This window comes from Talpa occidentalis, unplaced genomic scaffold, assembly GCF_014898055.3.
Source record: "Talpa occidentalis isolate TD23 unplaced genomic scaffold, MPIMG_talOcc4v2.1, whole genome shotgun sequence".
Taxonomy (NCBI): Eukaryota; Metazoa; Chordata; class Mammalia; order Eulipotyphla; family Talpidae; genus Talpa; species Talpa occidentalis.
The window spans coordinates 138,085,414-138,112,841 of record NW_026555331.1 but is presented as its reverse complement, the minus strand read 5'-3'; the positions used below and the strand labels follow the sequence as shown (position 1 = coordinate 138,112,841).

Here is a 27,428-nt window from a genome sequence, read left to right as displayed (position 1 = left end):
AACCCCTAGGCTACCAGGAATGGCCGGTAACCACAGTTATTCATGACAAACTCTAGAGTAAAACCAACAGGGTCACTGACTGAGGATGGAAGATGGGATATTGGCCAGTAGCAGTTCAAGGACTGGCACCAGGGTGTGGGAGGGACAGTCTATGTGGACAGCAAAAGCACCAAGAATTAGAACATCACTTCTATGTGGTGATCCAGGAGCTTACTTTTCAGTTCCGCAACCATTTCAGTCTGAAAAACCAAGTCAGTGAAGAAAAAGACCCTCTTAGGCTATCTTCAGTCAGAGCAAGACATCCAGAAACTCCAGCTGGGAGGTGGGGTCACTTCTCTGAAACACCTAGTCTGGTTTTTTTGTTTTTTGTTTTTAATATTTAAAGAGCAGGCTTATTAGGGAAAGGAAAAGGGACAGGTTTGCTGAGAGAGGCCTGCATGGTTGCTGGCAGGCGGCCTCCACTGAGGGAGGCCAGTGAAGAGAAGCTCCGGCATGGTACAGGTCACAGGCAGTCAGGAAGCTGCTGCCCTATGGAGGGAGAGAGTTGGTGAAAGGAAGCACCTGCATAGTCACAGGTGGGCAGACAGAATGCTGCCCCTCGTCTGGTTTTTATTCAATGTGATTTCATGTGCATTTTATAGAGGCCAGTCCATGCCCTGACAGACACTCTTTAGTGACTCTCTGGTTTTACCTAAACTTTGAACGTGACTTATGGGCTCTCACTTATGGGCCTCCCCGGTGGCGCAGCGGTTGAGCGCTGGGTTGCAAAGCTGCCTGCAGCCTCTGCAGCTCCAGTTCGATCCCCAGCCACTGGTGAGGGTCCCACATGGCGCACAGACCTCTCCTGCTGCCCGCTACTCCCCTCAGCAGTGTACTTCAGTCTGCCTGTTCTGCTCCCCGCTCTGGCTCTGGTGAATTCTCTCGCCCTCCCGCACTTCTGACTGTACCCAGTGCTTGTATAAATAAATAAATAAATCTTAAAAAAAAAAAAAAAAAAGGAAACCTCTCACTTATACCAATGCTGAAAGTCTGTCTCTTTTCTCTTTAGAATCACTAGCTTAATAAAGCACTAACAAGGTACCTCAACATTTCAAGGGAGTTGTCTTATGCAAAGGAAATGCAGCTGCTATTTGCAGGGGTGAGATATTCACCAACATGGGAAGTTTGACTGCACAAGAGAAATCCCCCTACCTCGCACACTCTGCCTTACTCCTTCCTGGGGGAACCTTTCCACAGCTACAGACCCAAACCTCCATGTGGACATCAGGCCTGGCCTGGCAAGTTCAAGGTAGGGGTGTGGCTCAAGAAGAAGGTATGAGCCTGAATCAGAAAAGAGGGATTAACAAGAAATACTGGCAAAAAGGGAAAATTAAGGAGGGACCCCTGACTGGAATTCATTTCTGGCCCCTCACACTTGTGAGAGTGGTTCGAGCAGAGAAAATAACACATTCCTTGTTTGGTATATGGTCTTACTTTCAAGTTTTAAATTAGATAAATAGAAGCTTGGTGAGACATCTGTCAGTGGTGGATTTCTTCTTTTCTCTTCAGTGTGTCTCCCAAGTCTCTTCTGTTTCCATCTGTCTCTACTTCTCTGTCTCTCCTCTCTGACTTCCTCCCTCCACCTTGCTCTTCCACCTCTCCTCTGGCGCTGCTTCCCTTTCTTTTCTCTTGGTTCTGGCTGCTCTGTGAGCATGTTTTCTCGTGCCCATCCTGGAGATGGAACGGAGGTGAGGAGTAGTGATGTGAGGTGGGCAGGACGTGCAGAGACGTGCTGGAATAATGTTTTTCATCTGGGAGCCATAGGCCCAAATGGTTCTCCAAGGACAGGCTATGCTACCAGTGTGAGATGATTCTAGTTTTTCCTTAGTTGCAGCTTTCTCCTCCCCTTCACCCAGATAGTCACCCTCAGAACGCTGAATGCTGCGGGGTGGTCTTGGTGAGGGCTGCGCAGGTCTCCCCAGTGTGAAAGAGTGGCTCAGATAGAATTTCCTGTCAGTGTAGGAGAGAAAAATCTTCAATAGGATAGAAATTGTTTGCAGAGTCTTGGGTGGGTACATAAATATGTTAATCTAAAAGACTGTCAGCTTTAATAACAGCTATCTTATAAGCGTTAGTAGTTTATTAACATTTTCCTTTAGAGACCATCTCTCTCTGGCTAGGAGACACTGAACACAGGTTTGTTCAGTGACTAAATGGATGGATGGATGATGGGGCAGGGAGGAGAAGGGCTGGGCCCCAGGGAAGTTTGACCCCAAGTTTAAGAAGGAGCCTAGCTCCTTCTCACTCTCTGCAACAGAAAATTGGGACTCCCCAAGGCCTCTGGAAAGGAAAAGGGAGCTGGCTCCCCATGGTCTCAAGGGAAGAGCACTGGCCACCCCTCCGGACACCATCCAGCAGAGAGAAGTGTCATTCTAGATCCAGTCCCTTCAGAGCCACTCATGGGAACTCCTGGGGGAGCTCCAGGGGCTCTGTAGTTGCTGCACTTAGGGTTTCACTCAGTTCACTGGAGTCCCCAAAGAAGAGGGCGGGGGGGGGGGGAAGGGGATGAGGTTGAAAGGACCGTGGCTGCCCCACCTCCTATTCCCACCTAAGACCTAAACCCTGGCCTGAGGTCAAACTCCAAGGGTATCCCACAAAGGTGTAATCCCATCACTGTACCTATGAGTGGGGCCATCTGTGGCCCTGTGGAGGCTGCCAGAGTGCTGAGGAGGGAGAGGGGCTGTGGCCCAGAGGGGTTCTCTCTTTCCCACTCTCCATATGTGAACGAATCCCTCCAACTGAGGTCACTGGTGCAAGGTATGCAGTCTTCACGGGGAGTGACTTTCACTTGGCCTAAAAGGGAATGCATTTGTTTGTACTTTCACTCATAGAGCATGCTCACAGATGATGCCCAGCATTTATGGGGTGCTTATGATGTGCCAGGCACTGTTCCAAACAAGTACATGCCTTAATGCTCTTATAATCCTCACCACAACCCAGAGAGGTCAGTGCTGCCATCGTCCCCTCTTTATGAATGAGAAATTGGAGGCCCAGTGAGGTTAAGCAACTTCCCCATGGTCACATAATGAGGAGACAGAGCCAGAATTCAAAGCCAGGTAGCCTGGCAACACAGCCTGGGTTTTTACCACTACATCATGGGAACAAGGCAGTGCCAGTAAGAGGAGGGAAGGATTGTGGCCTGGAGAGGTTAGCTGAGTGAATTTACCTAGGAGATTCAGCTAGCTGAACTGGCAATGGCCTTGAACCCACATGGCCTTAAACCAGAGCCTGTTCTTGGTCCACTTCTGTTACTCAAAATGTGGTTTTCAGCCCAGAAGCCTTGGCATCACCTGGGAGCATGTTAGAAATGCAATTTCAGGCCCAACCAGACCCTGTGAATCAAAGGCAGTATTTTAACAAGATTCCCAGGGGACTGCCTGCACATTAAAGTCTGGGGAACACTGAATGGGCCCCACCACCTGCCGACAGGGAGTCAGAGGTTCAGCCACACAGATAAGCTTTGGATCACTGACTTTTTTAAATGTACTCTCCTTTTTAACCCAAAAGCTCCCAGAGGCTGGAGAGGGACTATCCTTCCAAATGGAAAGAGGAGTTTCTCCAATTCTAAGAAAATAGAAGCATCTGGAGGACACCCCAGGTTGATGAGTTGAAATCAGTCTAAGGACATCATGGGAGTGTGGTTCCCTTGACCCCTGATACCCCTCGACTGAACTTTTAGCTGTTTTCTCAAGTTCCAGAAATAAATTTGAAATATTCTCTACTTCCTTTTGCCTCAACCCTAACCTTGTGGGATATGTATGTGTGTGTTGTGTGTTTTTGAATGTATGTGTAAAAACAGAAATGAGTCCCTATTGTTTAATCAGTCACATTAAATTAAAGCACATAATGAGAAAGCATTCACATACATGGAGAAAATACTATTCGGCATCAGAACCATCCACCATTTAGAGCACCATTTAGGCTGTGAACTGGCAGCCTCCATGCTGTGGTTGGTGTGCAGATATGTTTTATCCACTAAGTGTTGGCCTATACAGTGCTTTAATTTTTTTTTATGGGGTATGTCATATCTTTGGTTTCTCTTTAAAAATCAGAGAATATGTCATCAACAGGCCCATGTTCCAGTGTGGCAACAATTAATTGAAACTGTCACTGTTTTGTTGCCACTATCTCCACCGCTCCCTATTGTCTCCCTGTGCTGAGAACAAGTGTCAGCTCAACTATTGTTTCACTTATAATAGAGCTGAGAGAAAAGCTAATCATTTCTTATATCTAAGTCATCTATACTCTTTACCCATTTTCACCACCTGCAGACATTTGAGTTTGTAATCCCTGGTATGGGTGAAATTGGCAGAGCTTCCTGAGAGCTGTACATGAGCTAAATGTCTAACATAACATAATATTCTGGCTGCCTTCTGAGCCAATTTGGAGGACTAATTTATCAGTGGTATGGTGCCCAGATATTTATTGAGCTCCCAGGGTGTTCCCAGTCCTGTGTTTGCTGCTGTGGATAATTCAGAAGCATTGGAAAAAAAAATTAATGTTGGCTGACGAAACAAGACTTAAGCCTACAAAACAATTAGAGAATAATGTGAGAGAGGTTGTGGCCAAGAAAAGATTTGTCTGGGCAGGAAGGTATTGTGAAGTGTATCTGGAAGGGTAGGCAGGATTTAAAGTCAAGGATGGGGGGAAGGGAAGGGAGGGGGTGAATGAGGCATGTGCCCCTTAGCAAGGGTTGGCTGGAGCAGGTTTGGACTGGAGAAGATGAGGAGGAGAGGGCTCCTCTTTGAGGAGACAATGATCAGATATGGTGGGTAAGATGGGGGTGCTTGTGAGCATCATGCAGTCAAACTGAGTGCATTTGGGGTCCCCTAGAATCTGCAAAAAAGAAACTGGCTGTTGTTTCCAGAATATTCCATGTTCTTACACACAGACTGTTTCCTCCTAGAATGCCTGGCATCATCTGCAATGGCCAGCCCACCTGTACTCATCTGCTGGGACTCAGATTCCACCCCAGGTCTTCAGGGACAACTTCCTGGCAGGAGTGAGGGACCCCTCTTTGTATTCCTACGGCACCTCTGGCATGAGCTTTGAATGCTGCCTGGAAGGAGAGGTTTTATCATTTGGGCATGTACCCATCTGACTACTAATCCCTTGAAAGGGGGTGCTGTTTCATCAGTGTGACTCCTAAGTCTATAGCAGTTTGGCACCCACCAAGTGATCAATGCACGTTTTTAAATGAATGAATGAATGAATGAGAAGATTACTGCAGTGGTCCAGGCTTGAGGTGCTTAAGGACCTGGGCCAGGATAGGATCTATGGAGTAGAAATGAAGTGAAGACTGTAAGAGGCATTTCAAAGAATGAAATTAGCAGCAAATTTCAACTTGGTACCAAATGGACTATGGTGGCCAAATAGTCCAGAGAACCTTAAACTAAGGTGTGGGAGGATGGTGGTGACTCTGGCAGCACTGGAATGCCAGGATCAGGAGCCGAAGCAGATCCCATTTCCTCTGCTAATCGGCAGAACAGACAGTTCCCTGACACACCCGGGCCCTGTGCCCTCCTTTACCTGAGCTGTCCTTTTTGATCTCTGTCTTTTTGCTGCTCCTGGAACTCCAGCCATTTCAGGATCAAGGGAATGAAGGTCAAAAGGAAAAGAATAGAGCATGAAACTCTCATTGCAAATCTTGTTTCTAGTTATTTTTTTCATGATGCAAAAACTTTAGGGGCAGATATAAATGTGGAAAGGCCAGCTGTGGTTATATTAGGTGTGTGTGATGCAGATGAAAATACCAGGAGAAAAATAAGGAAGGGGGAGATGGGGTGGGGAGGTGCTGGTGGGGAGCAGAACCCAGGCTGCAATTTTGCTTAGGAGGAGTGGGTGCCACCCCATCTGCTCAGTCCTGTGTGTTGGCCATTTATTTTATTTGCTGTTAAGATGTCTGTTGCTGCCAATGTGCATAAACTGATATAATTGCAACCAGATTGGAACCTGCCTGTATGAAGAGCAAAATCATCACTCAGGGCTCCATTCTGTAGAATTAGAGAGAAGAAAACGAAATGGTGGCACAAAGCAATTATTAAGATAACAGTGAAGTACGAATTGATGTCCCCCTCTTTCTCGCAGCCGCCTGATCCCCTTTGAACATGCCAGTCCAGGTGAGGTTGCCATAGCTTCCTGGCTGGCTCCTCCACACCTATCCTCCCTCCCTTCAAATCTTCACTGTCACAGCAACAGCCAGCTGCCCCGACCTTTTCAAAATGTAAATTGGATCACATCACTTCCCTATTTAAAATGCTGCTAAGGCTCGCATTACACTCAAAGTCTACATTCCTTCGCCTGCAGCCCAGGCCCTGCCTGGCTGGGCCCCTGCCTGCTTCTCTGTAAATCCTTCCACCACCAACCCCTCTTCTCCCCACTGCCTTTCTTTCCTTTGTGTAAACTCACCAAGCTCCCTCCCCAGGTTGAAGCCTCAGTCTTAGACCTGTTTGTGTCCCCCCCCCCCCCCCCCCCGCAACCCGCACAGCCAATCTCTACCCTTTATTCTTTATCTGACTATTGTTGATTTCTCCTGCAGGTCTTAGTGTTCTCTGGCTGGAAATATTAAAAGCTGTCTGTGTCAGAGATTACCAATGGGCCCCCAATGTCCCTTCTTCCCTTCCCTTCTGTTCTTAGGGGCAGAATACCTAATTTTATGTTGGAAACACAGCTAGGGGGCTAGCCTCCCTTGCAAGTGGGTGTGGCCCCATGACCGAACTATATCCAATAAATATAAACATAAACTGTCCTTCAAACAATAATAAAAAGAAATAAGTGATTTAACATTTTGAGAAGGACAAAAAGTTGCTTGAAAAGAGTTTGATCTAGGGCCTCCCTGGTGGCCTAGGGGTTAAGTCTCAGCATTATCACCTCTATGAACTGAGTTCGATCCCCTACCAGGGAGGTGGCCCACATGGTGCAGAAGACCTCTCCTGTCTTGCCTGCTGCTCCCCCCAGCAGTGTATTTTAGTAGATTGACTGTTCTGTCCCTCACTGTCTCTGGTGAATCCTCTCACCCCCTGCACCTCTGGCCTACACCCCAGTTCTTCTATGTAAAAAAATAAAAACAACCCAAAACACAACAACAAAATCAATCCCCAGCCAAGGAGTGAACCCACACACAGTGCAGCAGACCTCTCCTGTCTCACCCGCTGCTCCCCTCAGGAGTGTATTTTAGTAGATCTGCCTGTTCTGCTCCCTACTATGTCTCTGGTGAATCCTCTCACCACCCCCATACCTCTGGCCTACATCCCAGTTCTTCTTCAATCAATCAATCAATAAAAAGATTTTGCTCTATGAAGTCCAACACTCTCCTGCTCAGCTGTGTGGTATCTGGCCCAGAAGTGTCTTAATTGCAGTCTCTGTATACTGTAGCGAGATGACCCCACATAAATTCTTTAACGAGGGCAGTGAACAAGTTTTTCCCTTGCACTAATACTTGCAAACGTTCAAGTTTGGGATAATAATACAAATGAGTCTTTATTGAGAGCAAACTTATAGCTGCCTCTCAGTCTGCTGAGGAATGTGCTAAGTACTCCATGTGTTGGTTCACTGGATCCTGACAATACCTGAGTGAGGTTGGTACTAGCATAATTTCCATTTTACAGATCTGAAAACTGAGGCCCAGAAAAGCTACATGGTGTAAAGGCTCACAGTCAGAGCAGTGCCGTGGACCTGGGTCTGTGTGAGTTTTAACCACCCATGAGAAGACCTCCTTTGAGCAACACTGGCTTTGGGTCCACTGTCACTCAGAAACCTTTCTTTTCACTGTTCTCTCTCTAAACTGTCAGTCCCTGTTGTAACAAACACCTTCTTCTCTCTGACATCTCGTTTTTCTCTTCTGGTGACATTTATTAATTTATTTCTGTCCTCCCTTTTCTTTCAAAGTGGGTCACTAGGACCCAGTCCCTATTCTCTGCTCCCTGAGGATGGTGCCATGAGGTCTCAGTGCTCTCAGCTCCTGTTATTCCCCCAACCAGCCTCCAGGTTCAGCCCTAAGTCATCCACACAGATAGGGATGACGAAGATAGGCCTGAACAATGGTGTTTCCAGAACAGACTCTCCATTCAGAAAACAACCACAGAAGTAGAAGTCTGGTGAGTTGGTAAATGAACCAATAAACAGAAAATGTTTCAAATGATGTTTTGATTATTTTTCTGTAGGAGTAGGAACTGAATGAGAAATTTGGCTTTACTTTCCCACCTGTATCACTAGCTTATTCTTATAATGGGAGAATCACTTTCCAGTTTTTTGGGTGTCTTTTTTTTTTAAATAAAATGCCTCCTCCTATTCTTGTAGTGTAGAGAAAGAGAAAGAAGCAAAGAGAACCAGGGAGAAGCTGCCTTGAGTCAAGGAGAGAGACTGAGGGCCAGTATTTTAGGCCCTTGCTGTGCTTATTGAGCAAGGACCTTGGCCCCTGGATTTCATGGCCTGACTGTCTGGGCTGCAGGAAAGGATGTCAGCCTGGCCTGATTTAAATCATGTACCTGAACTGGTCTTGCTGGTGCAAATCGGCAAAAATCTGAGAGAGTGCCTCACTCTCCCCTTTGGCCATGAGCTGCATAAGGCTCTCGCTGGGCTGGGAGACTGGAAGTTTCTTCTGTACTGACTAGTTGGAGAAAAATAAACAAAACCAGGTGATTAAGGCAGTAAGATTTCTGCATTTTCCTAACACTATGGCCCAGACCTTATAGAGCTGGAATTCAAGCTATTCCATTGGGCTGCCATGCCAGCTGCTCCAGTGGCAGTCAGATACCAAATCTGTTTGTTTATAAACTGTGTATTGTTGTCAAACATCCTTTGGTGTCCTGAGGATAACATGCCATTAAATACTGTAGACATCATTTAATAGAAATCCTATTCTTATTAATATATCTTAATATGTTATTGAAGAACCTATTAATATGAACTTTAATATGGGTTATGCTGCTTGGTTTTATATTTAGATGTAGAGGGATCAAATATTTATTGCTGAAATTTAATGAACGCTTAAAAAATTGAATTCTCTAAGAAAAATTTTATATTGCATTTTTTTTATACTTGGGTAAAATTGCTTTTTTCCTATTGCCCATGATACCTCAAGGGTGTTCCCATTGTACAGGCTGCTCATACTTATTCATTCACTCATTGAATATTTATTGAATGTCAATATGTGCCAGGCACTGGGAATATAGCAGTGAAGAAGACAGATAAAAATCCTTGCCCTTACTGGTTTTATGTTGTAGCTCAAGTCAGTCTTAACTTTCATCACATTCTAAAGCTTAGGGGGGAAAGACCCAACTGACTTCACTGGTAAAATCTATCAAAAATTTAAAGAAGTAATTGTATCACTTCTTTACCAGCTGAGAAAATAGAGTAGGGAATACTTCTGAAATCATCTAACAAGGCTTTTATTACTGATTTCGTAGTCAGGAGATCACAAAGATATCAAAGAAAACTACGGGCCAAAATCCCTAGTGAACAAAGATGTAAATATCCTTAAACAAAATGCTACCAACCAAATCCAGTAATAGGATTTCAGAGACCATGACAATAGGATTTCTTGCAAGAATACAAGATTGGTTTAACATCTAAAACTCATTCAGTGCAAGTCATTATACTAAGAGAGTAAAGGACAAGTCACAAGGTCATCTCATTAGATGCAGAAAAGCATTTGATAAAGTCCAATACTTATTGGTGATAAAAGCTCATTAAACTATGACTGAAAATGAACTTTCTCAACTTGATAAAGGGCATCTACAAAAGCCCTATAGTTAGTTTTGTGAAAATTAATGGAAGACTGAATATACTAAGTGATAGAAGTCAGACACAATAGATTATAGGATTCTATTTACATGAAATGTCTAAGAAAATGAATATATAAGTGACTGAAAACCCATCCACGGTTATCTTGGGCAGGAAATAGGAACAAGAAACAACTTCAATTGGGTACCGGGGGGGTTTTAGGTGAAATGTTCTAAAACCTCAAGACTCTCTCTTTAAAAGAGAGCAACCCTAAAGATTATGAGACATTTTAAAATGCAGAAGCTGAACCAAAACGTGCATTTTTTAATTTCACAGTATCACAGAGATAGCTGAGAAGATTTAAGGTAAATTAATAAAGCCCCCAAAGATTATTTTAATTTGATTAGGTATTTTCTGAGGGACTGAAAAACCAAATATGAAAATCTCAATAAAATATTCAAAGAAATCTAACCACAAAAAGACACATTAAAAGACAACAAACAAACAAAACTGTAAAACTCTCTTCATTTACTGTAAGTGTTGCACTGAGCAGTCACCCGGGTGAGTCTGTGGTTGTAGCCTACACCTCCATAAAGCTAAACGCAAAGGCTCAAGGAAGGGATCGCCCTCACAAGGTGCACACATACCAATTCAGCTAAGCGATGTGGCCTGCACTGGCCTTGGCTGGAAGCCCTGTGGTACCCATTTACCTTAGAGTCTTCCAAGGAGTTGCTGCTGTTCTTGGGTACCAGACAGTGAGTGATGAGGATCCTGGGGTCTTTGGTGGTGATGGACAGGCCCTGTTGCAGAATTTGAACCAGTCGGATCCAGAAGTGGAAAACGGTGTCTGGGTGGTCAGGGTGGAGCCTCAGGTAGTAGATCTTCTCCGTGACTGTCCTCAACCGCAGGATGCGCTGAGGGTGGTCGCAGACCTGGAGCTCCACAAACTTCAACGGGAGGATTCTGAAGACCCGAGGGAAGACACACGTTACTACTCTCTTGCTTCTCATCTGACCCCATCTTCACTAAAACGAGGAGTGTCTCCTTCAGGACTAAGGCTTTGGGGCTTAGGAGAGGGTCTGCTTAGCACAGCAGTACTCAAATTGTGCTATCAGATTCACCTGGGAACTTGTTAAAAGTGCAGATACAGGCCTCCCTGGTGGCGCAAGGGGTTAAGCATCGCACTATGAAGCAATTCTCAGCCACTGCAGCACAAGTTCAATCCATGGCTGGCCAGGGAGCAACCCACCTGGCACAGCAGACCTCTCCTGTCCCGCCTCCTGCTCCCCTCAGCAGTGTATTTCAGTAGATCTGCCTGTTCTGTTACCCATTCTGTCTCTGGTGAATACTCTCACCCCCCACATCTCTGGCCTGTGCCCTAGCTCTCGTATGCATAAATAAATCAATCTTTTAAAAAAAGGAAAAAAAAAGTGCAGATACTTGCAGACACCCCCCAAACTCAGATTCAGAAGGTCTGGGGTGTGTTCCTGGAATCTGGATTTTAACCTCCACCTACCCTGCCACAATTTTCACTCACATGTTCCCCAGACCCTGCTTTAGAGACAGCCCCCAGGTAAGGTAACTGGGGTCATGGGGACTTGCCTTCCTCGGCCAGAGTTGGTCCCACCATCAGCTTCTCCAGTCATTGACCTCTATGCTTCTGGTACTCTTTCCAAAGGAGCTGAAGTTCAAGGAGCTGGCTTTGGGAGCTAAGACTGGGCTACACTTGCTTATGGGCCCACCCAGAACATAATGGAGAGGTTCACCTCAGAGGCAACATGGATAAATGAAGGGTTTTCCTGGATTTCTGGGAATATCTAGAGATTCTTGGATATCCTACAGATGATTTGAAGAGGTTCAAACATCAAAAAAAGTCTGTTTCATCTCAGGCAAGCATGTTATCACTGTATGTTAAGTGCTGAGTGAGACTTAGTTCCATTCATTAATAGGAAAACTGAGGGGTGACAAGAAACTTAGGACTCAAATATTATTTGAGTCTAGTTAGTTGGATACCAAAGACTTTCTCAACTGGTGTTTCATCTGCCAAATCCCCTGGCTTTCCTGTACCTCAGTCAAAGGTGGAAAGATTTCCTCAGAATTCAGTGGGGTGGGTGCTGTGAAAAGGAAAGTGAACTTATCCACCTCATGCCTCCATTGGTCCCTCCACTTGATCTCGATGCTTCCAGTGAACAGTCTTGTATTATTAAAGACTAAAAATATTAACGTGCACACCAATGACAGCTCTTGCTCCCCGCCATGAGTTCAGTCACAAACTAGTCTCTGCTTTAGGTGAACCCATCGCCCCTCCTGTCCTCTGTTGCCCTCCGTGCTGGTTACCTCTTCAGGATGATGATTGGGGCTGTAGGTGGTCTGTTCCATGTCTGGCTCTGCCCTTGGTGCCATTTGACGCTGGCCATGAGGAGGACGTTGGGAAGGGGCAGGCAGGGCACAGAGGAGGTCACCCCGAGGGCTATGGTGTTGGAGGCTTTGTAGATGTCTATCCAGTTCCTGCTCTTTTTGACCTGCAAAGCATCCCCAAGGGCATAGTCTCAGTGTTTGACAAAAACAGCAGTATGTTTTAATCAAGAGTTTTTCAACCTCAGCTTTATTCCCACTTTGGGCTGGATAATTCTTTGTTTGGGGGAGGGGCTCACCAGAGCACTGTAGGATATTTTGTAGCCTCTTTACCCCAACTTGTGACAACCCAAAATGTCTCAGACATTTGCCCAATCTCCCCTGGTTTGGGAGAAGCAAAACGGTTGCTTGTAGAGAAAGGCAGTTTTAACCTTTATCGATTAAACAATTAATAGTGTCTATATTACCTAATGTTGGGAGTTCCCTACAGCAACTTTAACCCAGGGGTTTCCTGCAACATTGCGTTTCTGGGAATCCTCCCCAGACTGCTTCCTGGCTTTTCTTTGAAATGCATGTGCTTTGGCTCTGCTTTGGGGGTCCTATTACCTCTGGTCCTATTACCTGAACTGTAAGGTCCAAGTGCTGCTTATTCTGGGTCCCAAGGCGAGCCCAGGCAGGGCAGCAAAATGCATTGAGTGTCCTTGGAGTAAGGCCTTCGCATCCTCTAAGGGTGTTTGCATGTAACTCTCAGGTCAGCCCAACCCTTGGACAACAGAGGAAACGTCCAGGTCACTGGGATACAAGGGGGCCCCCGATGAGAAAGCTGAGAACTGCATCTGAGCCCCCATTTCTCTGGATAACCAGTTCCATTCAGTATTTCTTGTCCTAACCACCAAAGGGCATCTCACTTCATTGCCTTGCTTTGTGTCTTCTTTGGGCTGAGAGCCTGGAGGATGGAATAAACTGGAATTCAGATGCTAAGCTCCTCCTGACTCCTCTCCTCAGGGTGACAACTGTCTGGGACGAAGCCCTGCCTGGGGCTCTGCAGAGCCAAGGAGAGCCAGAGGGAGCCATGCATTGCAGGCCTGCTGAGGTGTGCCTGTCCAGTCCTCACTCCACTCAGGTGCCAGGGACGAGTCTCCTGGCTCTTTCTGGGGAACATGGCTAGAAGAATTAAGGAGTGTCATATTGAGCCACCCAAGAGTAAATTGCTTTCAAACCTGGACAAAGTTGCTTTCAAACACCACTGAGTCAGGAAACAGGTTGAATTCTGGAGAATGAACCATCTGGCAGAGTAGTCCCTCCTCCACACCCAGGCCCACTCCAGGGTTTGGCTCCCCATCCACAGGAAAGAGGCCCCTGAATTCTTCCCAGGCATCCAGGGAAGGGACGATTGGAAAGGACTGTGTGACTTTTACTGTCTTCTTCAATTTCCACCAAGTCTTTCTATGTGGAGCTGATGGCAACATTTCCGCACATGCTCAGGGGCCTGCTGCAGTTTTGTCCTGGGGTCTCGCTCTTCCTTCCCGGCCTTGGGCAGCTGGCCAAGCCTGAGACCACCCATCAGCTCACAATGATGAATGGATGACATCATGAAAACCCAGCAGGCCTGCAGAAAAGGGAAATGCAGAGGAGTAAATCCTTCCTTCTATAATGCTGCTGTGACTTCCTATGCCCCGGCACTCCCTGGCCCTGGCCCTTTGCAGGGTCCCCAGACATTGCTCCCCACTCTAATGACCCCCCACCCCAGCAACTTTCTGAGGAAGTGGTAAGCCAGGCAAGCAGCAAGGAAGAAAAGCCAATGGGAAGTTGCTGTTGCTGCTAATAGGTGAATACTCCCTTTCCACCCTCCCTTAGAACACAGCCCGCCAGCTTTAAGGGCTGGTGGCTATTTAAAACCCAGCCTTCCCCAGCTTTCTGTGATGTGGCTCCCACGCACCCTAATTTATCTGCAGTAGCCTTTTCTGCTTATGGAAGGAGCTGCAGCTGTAGGTGCCTGCTCTGTGCTCTGCTATGGCTGGCTGGTTACTTCCATGGGTCTATTTCCCTTAGAAAGTCAAACTGAAGGAGCGATAGAATTAGTTTCTCACCCAGAGGCTGGCTTTGTGAGGGTGCCAGCTTGGAGGACTGGAACCCCAATAAACTGGATCAACAAGCCATGGCCCTCTCAGAGAATTTCAGTGCTCTCATCCCTGAGTCAGCAGAAGGTAACTGGGATGGCTAGATCAGGAGCAAAGACCCAAGCAGGGGACCACAATTCAAGCTGATTCCAGGGAGAGGGCATATCCTAATTTGGATAAAACTCCAGAATTAATTAAAGAATGTATTAACCATCAAGGTCAAATGCGATCAGCTTAGAAAGGAAATTTGACAGCCTGTCTAAGCAACATGCATGAGTGGCATTTTATTTTGTATTTCATTATCAAGGCAAGCTGAAAGGTGATGAGGCTTCCTTGTTTGATCTATCAGCTCCCTCAACTGGCCATTTTATCCTGCCCCTGCACAAGCATCTATAACAGCTCCCTGGTTAGTGAAGCGACTTCTGAACTCACAGTCTTCCTTTTCTTTTGTTTACCATGTGGGAAAAATGCTCTCCTTGGTAACATTCCCCAAAGAAGGGGTCAGGAATCACATCCTGTGGTTCACATTTTCCTGGAAACAGAACCAAACAGTGCAAAACAATGGCAATTCATATACTGATATGATGCTTTTTACAGTTAAAATGAACCCACAATAGCAAAGCCCCGCGACTTAGCTCTACAGTGGATATGGAACCATAGAGATAGTTAAAAATCCTCTTCAAATAGAAAGATGACTTTATCCAACCTCCCTGGTGGTGCAAGGGGTTAAGTTTCAGCACTGTAAAGCTATCTGCAGTCACTGCAGAACGAGTTCAATCCTGGGCCAGGGAGCTACCCACATGGCGCAGCAGGCCTCTCCTGTCTTGCCTGCTGCTCCCCTCGGCACTGTATTTCAGTCAGTCTGCCTGTTCTGTTCCCTACTCTGTCTCTGTGAATTCTCTCACCCCCCGCACCTCTGGCTTGTGCCCCCGTTCTTGTATGCATAAATAAATAAATAATAAAAAAAAAAACACAGAAAGATGACTTTTTCTCTTTTCCATACAAGTCTATGAACTCCCTTCTGTGGTGTATGGAGGAAGACTTTAGCAGCCAGTGTAGAAAGTGCCAAAAAATGCTAAGCAATAGTAACAGTACTTTAAGAGGTTCACCCTGTCCTATCTGCCTCTCAACCTCAAAAATCAGCACATGAATCTTTTTAAAAACCTTATGACAGACCTTTAGTTGACTATTCCAATACCCATTCACTCTATATTTTTACTAATAAAATGTCTGGTTTTTAGCTGGGCACACAGAATATAAAGGTTACATTTCTTGACCTTCCTTACAAGTAGGTGAGGTCACATGACTATGTTCTGGTCAAAGAGATACTCAAGTGTTAGTGCAATTTTTGTAAGGAATTGTTGTAGGGAGGAGGCATGCTTTTTTGTTTCTGGCTTTTTTCTTCTGGCTAAAACACAGACATGATGGCTGGAGCATAAGCTGCCCCACTGGGCCATGAAGTGGCATGCTAAGGATGATAGCGTGGCAGAGAAAGGGCTCCAGCCCCTTGATGATTATAGAACTATTTACTAGTCCTGAACTGTGCACCTCCAGCTTTAGGTTTGAGATAAATAAACTTGGGTTTTCTGTTATATCAAGTCAGACTTCAAAATAAGCTGATACAACTACATAAAATTCCTATCTTTCTGGACTGATTTTACAGGAAATGATAGTAAATTTATCAATAATTGAAGCAATGAAGAAAATAATAAAATTAATTTACATGAAATTAGGATGCTAAGAATGACAAACATATAATTACTGGGGAAAGTTGTATATATTTATATTCCGGGAACAGAAACCCATTGCTTTTGTCTTCCTGTGCAGCCGGTGGTGATGTTGCTGCCATCATTGCCTTTTGCACATCTGGTGATGAGCACTGTGGTCATGATCCCCTCAACTATGTTGACTGTTCTTTGGTTCAAGGATAAAGTCATTTGGGCAGTGTCACATACCACTTTAAAGCTTGCTCATGAGTGACCAGGATATCTGGTTGTCAGCTGGGGCTGGAGCCAGGTTTTGTGGGGCTTAACATTTATACAGTTTTGGTGACTCTTAAAAATAAAAAGACTGGAGGGCCTCCCTGGTGGCGCAGGGGAGTCTCAGCTATCGTCAGCCACAGTGGCATGAGTTCAATCCCCAGCCAGGGAGCTGACACACATGACACAACAGACCTCCCCTGTCTTGCCCCACTGCTCCCCTCAGCAGTGTATTTCAGTCAGTCTGCCTGTTGTGTTCCACACTATGTCTCTGGTGAATCCTCTCACCCCCTGCACCTCTGGCCTAGACCCCAGTTGTTGTATGCATAAATAAATTTTTTAAAAATCTTAAAAAAAAAAATAAGAAGATTGGAAGGAGGGGGAAATAGTTACCACTTTGTGGGTACAGAGTGTTAGTTTGGGAAGATGACAGCATCCTGGAAGTGGATAGTGATGATGGTTAGTTACACAGTAATATGAATGTCCATAATACCACTGAACTGTACACTTAAGCATTCAAATGATTGATGTTGTTAGGTATATATTACTACATCAAAAAATACTGTAACATGAAAGCTAAAATTAAAAAGCCCACAAAAATATAATTCATGGTAAATGTGTCCCATTCAAACCCTATATATATGACTATTACATAAGCAGCAGTATATGTGCCTATAGAACATTTGAAAATACAAACTTAAAAGACAGCATCTTCCTATCTCCCAGAAAATATTGTAACAGCTCCTGAGTGTATCATTGAGCTCATACTCTACAATTGTTTATAACCTTTTTATAACTTGTTTTAGTCAACACTCTAAATTTGTGTTGTAGTACACTGTCATCTCATCTAATCTAATTTCCAGACCATGTTAAAATGTCTCCAATTATCTCCAATTAATTTTACAGCTGGCATATCCAAATCAGTATCCAATCCGGGACCACATTCCCCTTACATTCATCTTAATCTAGCACAGTCCCTGTTTTAGGACACTTACTAGTCGAAGTAATTCGGTTGTCCTACAGAATGTCCCACTTTCTGGATTTCTCTGGTTATTTCTTGGTACTTAGCTTGATTCTCTAGCTACTATATTTCCTGTGAAACAGAAGGTTGACCTAAAGGGTTTATGAATTCAGGTATGTATTTTTAAAAATTCAAATCATCACTATCTCTTAGTAAAGAGCTCCCATGGGATCTATGTAAGCTACAACTCACCTTTTCCAAAGTACGTCAGTAGGAAAATATATTTTTCAGGGGGGAAATACAATCCCAAAAAATAAAATTAAGTTTTTGAAAAAAATCTTTTGCATTTTCAGGGAAATTAAATACAAATATACAGTCTTATGAAACAAACAAAATTGGACAACCAAAATAAAATGGAAGGAGAACTGGAAGATGTAGGGAAAGAAATAGAAGCAAAAGCCACGAACTATCTGAAAGTCACTGGCGCTTCAGAAGCCAAAAGAAGTAGAACTGGGCCTCCATGGTGGTGCAAGGGGTTAAGCACCGCACTATGAAGCAATCCACAGCCTCTGCAGCATGAGTTCGATCCCCAGCCAGGGAGGTGACCCACATGGCACAGCCGACCTCACAGGAGTCTCACCCACTGCTCCCCTCAGCAGTGTATTTCAGTCAGTCTGCCTGTTCTGCTCCCCACTCTGTCTCTGGTGGATCCTCTCACTGCCCCCCCACCCTACATATCTGGCCTGTGCCCAGCTCTTGTATGCATAAATAAATAAATCTTTAAAAAAAAAAAAAAAGAAGTAGAACTGCCATAACAGAAAACTGGGTCAGGGACAATGACAATAAACATGGGTGGATCACACAGAATATGAAAAGAAAGAACAAGAGGAATTGACTGGAGAAAAAAATGATAGATATGCAAGACCTTTATATTGATTCAACCTACAGTCTGAGTCCCTGATAAGGGGACAACAAATGCAATTGAAAAAAAATAGACAAAACATAAAAAAATATATTTCTGAAACAGAAAAACCCAAGATGGCAGGAAATTGAGACAGAAACCACTGAGACTTAAATCGCAATTTAGACACTGAAGTTCTTGAATCTTAGGGATACCAAAAGCATCCTATTACAAACATTCGGATGGAAGAAGCAGACAGTTAATCCAGGGAACTCAAACGAGACTGGCCGCAGACTCCTTTTCAGCAATTTTCCATGGCATAAGACACCGGAACAATGAGGAGAGAATGCAGAGGAGGAAAGGATGTGACCCAATAATTCCATAAATGGCTAGAAATTCATTCAGGTGTAAAGGTGGCCAAAAAATTATAAAACTCTAAGCACACTAGAATTATAAATGTATAAGCTGGTTCTTTGATAAAGAAAAGCCAGGTGAACCATTAACTCACAGTTTACTTTTTAAAAAAGGAAGATGGAAAATGAAAATTGAAATAAAAGAATATAAATAAGTAGCCTCCCTGGTGGTGCAGTGGTTAAACCTCAGCACTAACAAGCTATCATCGGCCACTGCAGCATGAGTTCCATTCCCAGACAGGGAGCTACCCACATGGCACAGCAGACCTCTCCTGTCTCACCTGCTGCTCCCCTCAGCAGTGTATTTCAGTCGATCTGCCTGTTCTGCTCCCCACTCTGTCTCTGGTGAATCCTCTCACCCCCTGCACTTCTGGTCTATACCCCAGTTCTTGTATGCATAAATAAATAAAAATAAATCTTAAAAAAAGGTGAACATAAATTAAGTACTAACTATGAGAAAGTACAGGCTTCTGGTAAAGGTAGCTGCATTACCTACGGTGGTATTATAAATATAATATAAATATAGTGACAAACAAAATAGAATTCTGCTGGTCTCTTACACAGTAATCCAAAAGTAGGGAGTCCTAAGCTGGTACTGCCATTCTCCTCACATGGCTTCCATCTCTGGGTTCTAAGGTGGTTGCTGCAGCTCCTGCCATCATGTCTGTAAACTGTTCAGCGAGAAAGGAGAAAAGGGAAGAAGATTGCATATTCATTTCTTTTCAGGGCATGACGGCATAATCACTTTTGCTCACATCCCATTGGTTGGAATTCAGTCACATGGACACACCCAGTGTAAGGGCAGCTGGGAAATACAGTTTTTATCTGGGTGACCATTAACCACCTAGAACTGGGGAACTGTTTTATTTGTTACTTAAGAATGAAGGATATCTGGGGCCTCCTGGTGGTGCAGGGGTTAAAGACAGCACTATCAAGCTGTTGACAGCCACTATAGCAGGAGTTGCTGGCCAGGGAGCTGACCCATAGGGCACAGCAGACCTCTCCTGTCTCACCCCCCGCTGCTCCCCTCATCAGTGTATTTCAGTAGATCCACCTGTTCTGCTCCCCACTCGGTCTCTGGTGAATCCTCTTACCCCTCACCCCCACTCCCGCACCTCTGGCTTGCACCCCTGTTCTTGTATGCATAAATAAAAAAAATCTTTGAAATAAAAATAGTAAAAATGTAAGAAAAGGGGTTTAAGTGGCAGTCAAAGAACAGAGAGAACAGAAACTCTGGGTAGGTCCCGAGAAAGAGAAAGAAAAAGAGAAAGAAAGCTACTTAATGTAATTGCGTGTGTTGTCACAATGACCCACCTCCCCTCCCCCAAGTTGGAGAGTGGCAGCCTAAGGATTGAGCAGTCAGGGGAAACAATAGTAAAAAAATTTTCCTGTCTCAGAAGAGGCAGGAAAACTCTAGTTGTAAGACCTTTAACGGAAAAGAACTTTAATACAATTAGTGTGCAATTAAGAGAAGAGAAGGGAAAGAATAGATAAAACAGTTTTCAAATAAAACACCCAAAGTGACCCATCCAGACAAGGGGGCCAAAAGCGGGCCGGCTGGAGGCTGAAAGCCTGCCACAGTCTCAGGTACCTCCTGGTGGGCACCCACAGGACAGGGGCAGAAGGGGTCAGGTGAGTCTCGAAGGAAAAGAGCAAAATAAAAATCAAGAGAAAGGTTGCCATTGTTAACCTCCCCACGGGACTCTTACCCACATCTGTTTCAAATGTCTCTTGATGTCCCCCAAGTCCTTGGTACCTGTATGAGGCCAAGAAGCCAGCACAGCTGCTTCACAGGTCTCTGGTCCATGTGCCTCTGGCCGGTCTCCATGTTCTCTGTTCTCCTTCCAGTCTTCTCCCCAGCCTTTCCTCCTCCCTGCTCAGCTCCACCCTTCCTTGGGTGGGGCAGGGAGCCAGGAACCTCCCCTCTCCCTGGGGACCACCCAGTTACTGGAGCAGAAGAAAGTGGATATAGCAAAGACGGCTGCAAAACTGATGCCTATTCAAGTATCAACCAAATCAGCAGGGCAGCGTCAGAGGACACGGTCATCACCCCAAGACAGCGGCCTCAGCACTGCCAGAGCCGAGCCCCTTTTATGACACATTTTTTGGGAACACTCCTTTTTACCATTCTGCAACAAAATTCATAGCGATTATAATCTACTTTAAAAGATGATAGACTGGGCCTCCCCTGGTGGCACAGGCGGTTGAGCCCAGCGCTGTGAAGCTGTCCACAGCCTCTGCAGCGCGGGTTCGATCCTGGCCAGCTGGCGAGGATTCCATATGGTGCGGCAGACCTCTCCTGTCTCGCCCACTGCTTCCCTCAGCAGTGTAGTTCTGTCCTTCTGCCTGTTCTGCTCCCTGCTCTGTCTTTGGTGAATCCTCTCACCCTCCTGCGCATCTGGCCTGTACCCCAGTTCCTGTATAAATAAATAAATAAATCTTTAAAAAAAACATTAACAAGGATGTAAAACAATGATACTTCATTAAAAAAAAAAAAAGATGGTAGACTGCCCCAACTGTAACATAAAAGGGGGGGGAGGAAACTGTAATAAAAAAATATTCTAATACGTAAATGTGCATGCATAACTTCATTAGAGGTTGTAATGAAATATAATCACAAGCTTGTACCCAATTGTTACCAGAAGGACCCTCAAAAGTGCATTGAATGGGCTGCTTACGAACATTATCACTGTAGGAAGCCTCCCTGGTGGTGCAGTGGTTAAAGTTTCAGCACTATCAAGTTATCCGCAGTCACTGCAGCACAAGTTCCATCCCCGGCCAGGGAGCTACCCACATGGTGCAGCAGACCTCTCCTGGCTCGCCCACTGCTCCCCTCAGCACTGTATTTCAGTCAGTCTGCCTGTTCTGCTCCCCATTCAGTCTCTGGTGAATTCTCTCACCCCCACACCTCTGACCTGCACCCCATTCTTATATGCATAAATAAAAATAAATCTTTAAAAAAAAAAACATTAACACTGTAGGTTGATAATGGCATCCCAAAGAGTCCATCAAGGTGGGGTGGCATTACTGTGAAAGTGATGAAACATCTGAAGTTAGCCTGCTCAGTCAAGGGGGTGGGAGGTCCAGAGTCAATCCTTGGGGGTCACCGGGGCCGTGGGGTGCTGCCTGATGTCAACTGTGTCCTCCACTTAGCAGGCATGTGAAAATACGGTCTTAGAGCTGGTTGTGCTCCCACACCAGGAGCACAGCATGGTTTGGGGATACTGAGGTCAAGGTAGGAGATTTGGGTTCACTGCATTCTTATCAGAGATGATGTGATGATTGTGCTATTGCTCACAGTTCTGTGTTTCTGATCGTTTGTTGGATTCTCTCTGGCTCACATTAAAGAACAATAAGAAACCATACATTCATTCTCTGACGGGATAACAAAAAAGGAATTCAGGATCAAGAAGTTGTGGTATATATATACACAATGGAATATTATTCAGCAATCAAAAAAGATAAACTCATGCCATTCGTAGCAACATGGATGGAGCTAGAAGGAATTATGCTCAGTGAAATAAGCCAGAAGGAAAAAGAAAAATATCAATGGTTTCACTTATAGCAGGAATATAGGGGAACCAAATAAGACATCAGTGTAAAAAAATAATAACAGTACAAAACACAACAAAGCAAAAACGGACAATTATAAACCAGAGACATCCTGCAGGGGAGGAGGAGGGAGAGGGATCAGAGGGAGGGAGGGAGGAGCACAGGGGACTGAGGTGATGGTGCACAGGTGCATTGGGAAAGGAAACTCTATGGGGGCTACACCTGAGGGGGTGGGGGGGGAAGCAAATATTGTCTAAAAATAAACAATGGCGTAAAAAAATAAAAAAATTAATATATATTTTAAAAAAGGAATTCAAAGCTCCTGCTACTGCCACATACCCTCTCTCAACTCTGTCCTTTGAGAAGTACCTGAAAACTCACATATCTTCTCCAGGGTTTCATGAAAACACTAGAATATTTAATAGGCTCTCTCTAAGCCATTAAATGGACTCTATGATCTCAGCAGAGAAGAGAGGATTCTGGGAAGCACTCAGGACCAGAAGGCATGGTAATCAGAGCTGAGAATGGTTTGATCTTTCGAGACCTGTGTCTGTAGTTAATTAATCGAAGGTGCTTTGGGGACATTTGTCATGCTTTCAGGCTGCCTGTACTTCTATTTGGGGATTTGCACATTGTGAGTTTCGCCTCCTAGAGGAGGAAGCCAGAACTTACATTTCCAGCCTCCCTTTGAGCTCTGCTGCATCCTATGACTAGAGTTGTACCAAGCGGACTGTGTGGACCTCGACTTGGGAAAATAGGGAAGCTAGTAGGTCTGCATGCAATCTTGTTTTCCTGGGGCAGGTGGCAATAGAAGTGTCTGATTTTATTTTATTTATTTTATTTTTTTTAAAGATTTATTTATTTATTTATACAAGCACTGGATATAGTCAGAAGTGTGGGAGGGTGAGAGAATTCACCAGAGACAGAGCCAGAGCGGGGAGCAGAGCAGGCAGAAGGACCGAAGTACACTGCTGAGGGGAGCAGCGGGCGGCAGGAGAGGTCTGCGCACCATGTGGGACCCTCCTCTGGTGGCCGGGGAGCAGCCGGGGATCGAACCAACGGTGCAGAGGCTGCCGGCAGCTTCGCAACCCAGCGCTCAACCGCTGCGCCACCAGGGAGGCCCAGAAGTGTCTGGTTTCAGAAGGCTGATAACTGACTCCTGGCCCAGGGTCACATGTATACACACACGTATGCACATACGGTAGGGGTCTTTGTTGGCACAGTCCTGCTGTGTGGGCGGCTGCGCCTTCTCTTCAAACCTCTTTTGCCTTCCCAGAGAGTCTGTCACATCCCAGTTATCCTTTAAAATCATCTTGGGCCTCCTTGGTGGCGCATGGGGTTAAGTCTCAGCCCAATGAAGCATTGGCAGCCACTGCCGCACAGTTCCATCCCCGGCCAGCAGACTTCTCCTGTCTCACCCACTGCTCCCCTCAGCAGTGTATTTCAGTAGATCTGCCTGTTCTGTTCCCCACTCTGTCTCTGGTGAATCCTCTCCCCCACCACACACACGCACCCCTCTGGCCTATACCTCAGTTCTTGGATGCATAAATAAAATAAGTCTTAAAAAAAATAAAATAAGGAGCCTCCCTGGTGGCTCAAGGGTAGGTTAAGATGCAAATTATGAAGCTGTCCACAGCCACTGCAGCATGAGTTCGATCCCCAGCCAGGAGCTACTCACATGGCATTGCAGACCTCTCCTGTCTCACCCGCTGTTCCCCTCAGAAGTGTATGTCAGTGGATTTGCCTGTTCTGTTCCCCACTCTGTCTCTGGTGAATGCTCTCCCCCCGCCCACACCTCTGGCCTCTACCCCAGTTCTTGTGTGCATAAATAAATAAAATAAATCTTTAAAAAAATAAAATAAAATCTTCACTTATGCTTGAGCTAATTAGAGTTGGTTGTTGACAACTGAAGAAACAGGACTGGCTCAGGGTCTTTAGGAACATAATTGATCAACAATGACTTAGGTCATTTGTATCATCAAAGAAGGCTAGCTCTGAGGCATATGGTTAGAGAATCTCAGCTCTCAGCCCAGAGTTCCTTGAACAAAGGCAAGATGGGCCCCAAGAGTCCAATTATTTTAAACCCTGTTTATTTACTTGGTTGTATATACTGGTTCCTAATACACCCGAGTTCTGCTATATGGGTAAATCTTTTCTCTGTGCATTCAAACATCAGGTCCCCCAATTTGATTTTTGTGGAGACACACTAAGCGAGTCCCCTCACTCCAAGAACTGATGGCTCCACTGTCATCCAGCCTCTCCCTTCATCGGCAGCCTGCACAGTCCTCTCACTTCGCCCCTATCTGGATCTCCTACATTGAAGCCACCCCTTTCCTGGGTTGTGGTTTCCCTCTTTCTGAGTTGACTTCCTTGTAATGGAGTGCATCCTCCAAAAGTTTCAAGAAAGAGTTCTGTGAAAACATTTCACAACTGCTTGTCCAAAGTTTGTAGATTTTAATGCCTAAAGGTGGAATTGATTTGGCTAGGAGCCCCCAATCATTCCACTGATTGAAAACCAAAGCTGATGCTACTGTTTTGGGTTCCCCTTGCCATTAGGAGAACGTGGTGATTATGTATAAAAAGGGTTTCTAAAGTTTTCTGTAGTGAATTGACTCCTGCTGTCAAAGGTGAAAAGACTCACTTTTACAAGATGGGGGCAGGAAGGAATAGGATTGGAACCCAGATGATGTGTCACCATCTCCAAAGTGCCCAAAAGAGACAAGGAGACCTAGTGGATCAGTGCAAGAGAGTTCATTACTAACAACACAGCAAACAGGGGGAGCATCAAGCTTGGGGGGTACCAGTTGCCCTGCCCCCAGCCCCTCTAGGTGACACAACAGACCAGATGAGGGCCATGCATACAATGGCTTGCACTGCAGCTGAGGAACCAGGGCTAAGGGCTCAGCAAACAATAACTAAACCCAAGCCTACCCCCGGGAGCCCTACTTAAAGGTAGTCAGGCTGTGCTCACCCAATTGCCTACATGACTAGCTATAGAAATTAAGGTCACTGAAATCTGGCTTACTTATCGAGAATGGGCAGAGAAGCTTGAGGCCCACGGCAGGGTGCCTTTCCCAACAGAGAGCAGAGTCAAACTGTGGTGGACATTTTTTAATATCAGCCACCAGACATCCATTCCCTTTATTGCTTTTTGGTAACACCCTCAATTTTCTTGGGGGAAAGCACCCAGCCTGCTACATTTGATATATGGTCTGTTAGCCATCTCTCTATGCCCAGAGCTCCTCTGATGTGTCTCCAAGACTGACTTTACTGCTATCCCTTTGATTCTGTGAACCAAACCATATCCTTCCAATTAATTCCTTCTCTAATCTCAAAGATCTTTAACTAACAAAATATTTGTACCCGAGTTCAGAGTCTTAATAAGCACACAGACATGTATGTAAATAACGACAATGATGGAGAAATGCTATAGACATACACAGGTGCAACAGCAGCACAGGAGAACTCCATCAGCGAGGACAAACATCTTGAAGTCAATGGGCACAAAGGAAAGGTGTTTGGGCAGTGTGGAAGCATGCACAACCTCCCTGCCATATCCAAGTGCCTGGTGCATTTAGGAAACACAGGAATTGTGACATGGTGCGATCATGAGGTTCAAGGGGAGCAGGGGCCAGTGGAAATGGAGAAACAGGCCTGTTTCTCATATCAAAGGGAGAAGCTTAGTGAGATTTATGTTTTACAAAGATTGCTGTGTTGGAGGCATGATGGAGGAACAGATTGGGAAGAAGTCAGAGAACCATTAAGAATATGGATCTTGGGGGCCTCTCTGGTGGCGCAAGGGGTTAAGCACTGCACTATGAAGCAATCCGCAGCCTCTGCAGCACGAGTTCGATCCCCAGCCCGCCAGGGAGCAACCCACATGGTGCAGCAGACCTCTCCTGTCTCGCCCACTGCTCCCTTCAGCAGTGTATTTCAGTCAGTCTGCCTGTTCTGTTCCCCACTCTGTCTCTGGTGGATCCTCTCACCCCCAACATCTCTGGCCTGTGCCCCAGCTCTTGTATGCATAAATAAAGCAATCTTTAAAAAAAAAAAAAAAAGAATATGGACCTTGGAGTTAGGTCCTGGCTCTGCTCCTTCCTAATTCTAAGATCCTAGAAATATTCTGGAATGTCCCTAAAGCTCAGGTTCATCATCTCTAAAGTGTGATATTAAGAGTATCCACCCTCCATTGATTTGTGTCCAAGGTTGTATAAAGTATTTGTATAGTATTTGGCCCATTGTCAGCCCAAATGACATGAGCTATCATTGTTACAGTGATGGCAGGGTCTGGGAGGCCAACTGGGACTATCACAACGGTCTAGGAGAGCTGATGGGGGCTTAAACCAAAGTAACAGAAGTGGGTATGGAGTTTCCTTAAGTATAAATACAGCATTTTAGCAGAAGGATTTACCACTCGAGGATGAGACGGTGGAATGATACGTATTAGAGATATTAGACAATAGGCATAAATTGGGAAGTAGGATCACCCCTCACAGTCATCTCTTCCAAGTTCGACTGCAAGAGGTCTCTCAGCACCACATGCATTAGGCACCATCTCTAATCAGGGACAATTGTAGCATCCAGCCACTCATTTACCACTCAGTCCAAATGAGCATGTTCCATCTCCCTCCATCACTCCACTTTCTGCGCTATCGGAAAGCAGGTCCTCCAGCCTTTATTTGCAGACCAAGTGGCTCGAACACCATTTCGAGGTCAATCTTAATGGTCTTTCTAGCTCCCTAAAATAAGACTCAGTATCTCTCATCCATATCCTCCATCAAGGAAGGTAACTTGTCCCTCTGTCTGGTTCTCTCTGATATACCTAGCATTGAGCACAACTCCTGGTACTCAGCAGGAGCTTGATAAGTACTTACTGAATGCTGTTGGGTCCTATTTTCCCCTTACCTAGGGCTCCTGCCCTACTTATCCTTGACATACACAGACTGTGGCTTCCAGTTTGCTTTCTTTTGGTCCTGGATAGGAGTAACCGAGTTGATTAGGTCTTCCAGTGATGGATGGTCACCATCTTCTTTCCCAGAAGGCAGGTCTTCGTTAAGCAGCCAATATGCTTGGCCCAGGGAGCCTTCACGGCTTTGCACTAACACAGGGGAGTGGAGGGCAGTAAGGACCTAATTCCTCACTTGAAGCAAATGGAGCCACAAAGGTATCTGCCAACTGGTTGCCATTCTTCATTTGGGGCTTGTAGCAACCTGCCTAATTTCCCCTATTTGAAAGAGGAAGTTGGATTTTTCCCTAGGACCTTTCCTCAGGACTGGCTTATTTGATGTTGTTTGGCTTTTTTGGGGTTTCATCTAGCAGAAGTTTTTCTCACTTATTTTCCCAAGAATTGACCCCCTGCTTCTAATCAGCCACTCCTCAGGCTGG

At 45.3% G+C, this 27,428-nt stretch overlaps 1 protein-coding gene across 6 annotated transcripts; it reads right to left on the bottom strand.

Moving 5' to 3' along the window:
- Positions 1–1,432: 1,432 nt before the first annotated feature.
- Positions 1,433–19,162, bottom strand: GARIN1B (golgi associated RAB2 interactor 1B). Of its 6 annotated transcripts, none has more exons than XM_054692643.1 (10): positions 19,052–19,162; positions 17,212–17,309; positions 14,670–14,769; positions 13,338–13,726; positions 12,100–12,284; positions 10,473–10,725; positions 8,526–8,647; positions 5,569–5,612; positions 2,659–2,832; positions 1,433–1,989 (listed from the first exon to the last, which is right to left on the bottom strand). In XM_054692643.1, the coding sequence occupies exons 4-10, from the start codon at positions 13,584–13,586 to the stop codon at positions 1,976–1,978; spliced, it is 1,041 nt and encodes a 346-aa protein (XP_054548618.1). In that variant the 5' UTR covers positions 13,587–13,726; positions 14,670–14,769; positions 17,212–17,309; positions 19,052–19,162; the 3' UTR covers positions 1,433–1,975. The 6 variants fall into 6 exon arrangements, with proteins under 6 accessions (XP_054548618.1, XP_054548620.1, XP_037368756.1 ...); XM_054692645.1 differs by having other exon boundaries at positions 5,569–5,606; XM_037512859.2 differs by having other exon boundaries at positions 14,693–14,769.
- Between the last annotated feature and the right edge of the window lie 8,266 nt (positions 19,163–27,428).

Bases quoted from the DNA above. Each gene is read 5' to 3' on its own strand.
- GARIN1B (XM_054692643.1), bottom strand. From the start codon at position 13,586: ATGTTGCCATCAGCTCCACATAGAAAGACTTGGTGGAAATTGAAGAAG. The intron at 8,648-10,472 runs GTAAATGGGTAC...TTCTCCAACTAG, and splicing joins ACTCCTTGGAAGACTCTAAG to TCAGTACAGAAGAAACTTCC. The intron at 5,613-8,525 runs GTACATGATTTA...AAATGGCTGGAG, and splicing joins CACCAGCAAGACCAGTTCAG to TTCCAGGAGCAGCAAAAAGA.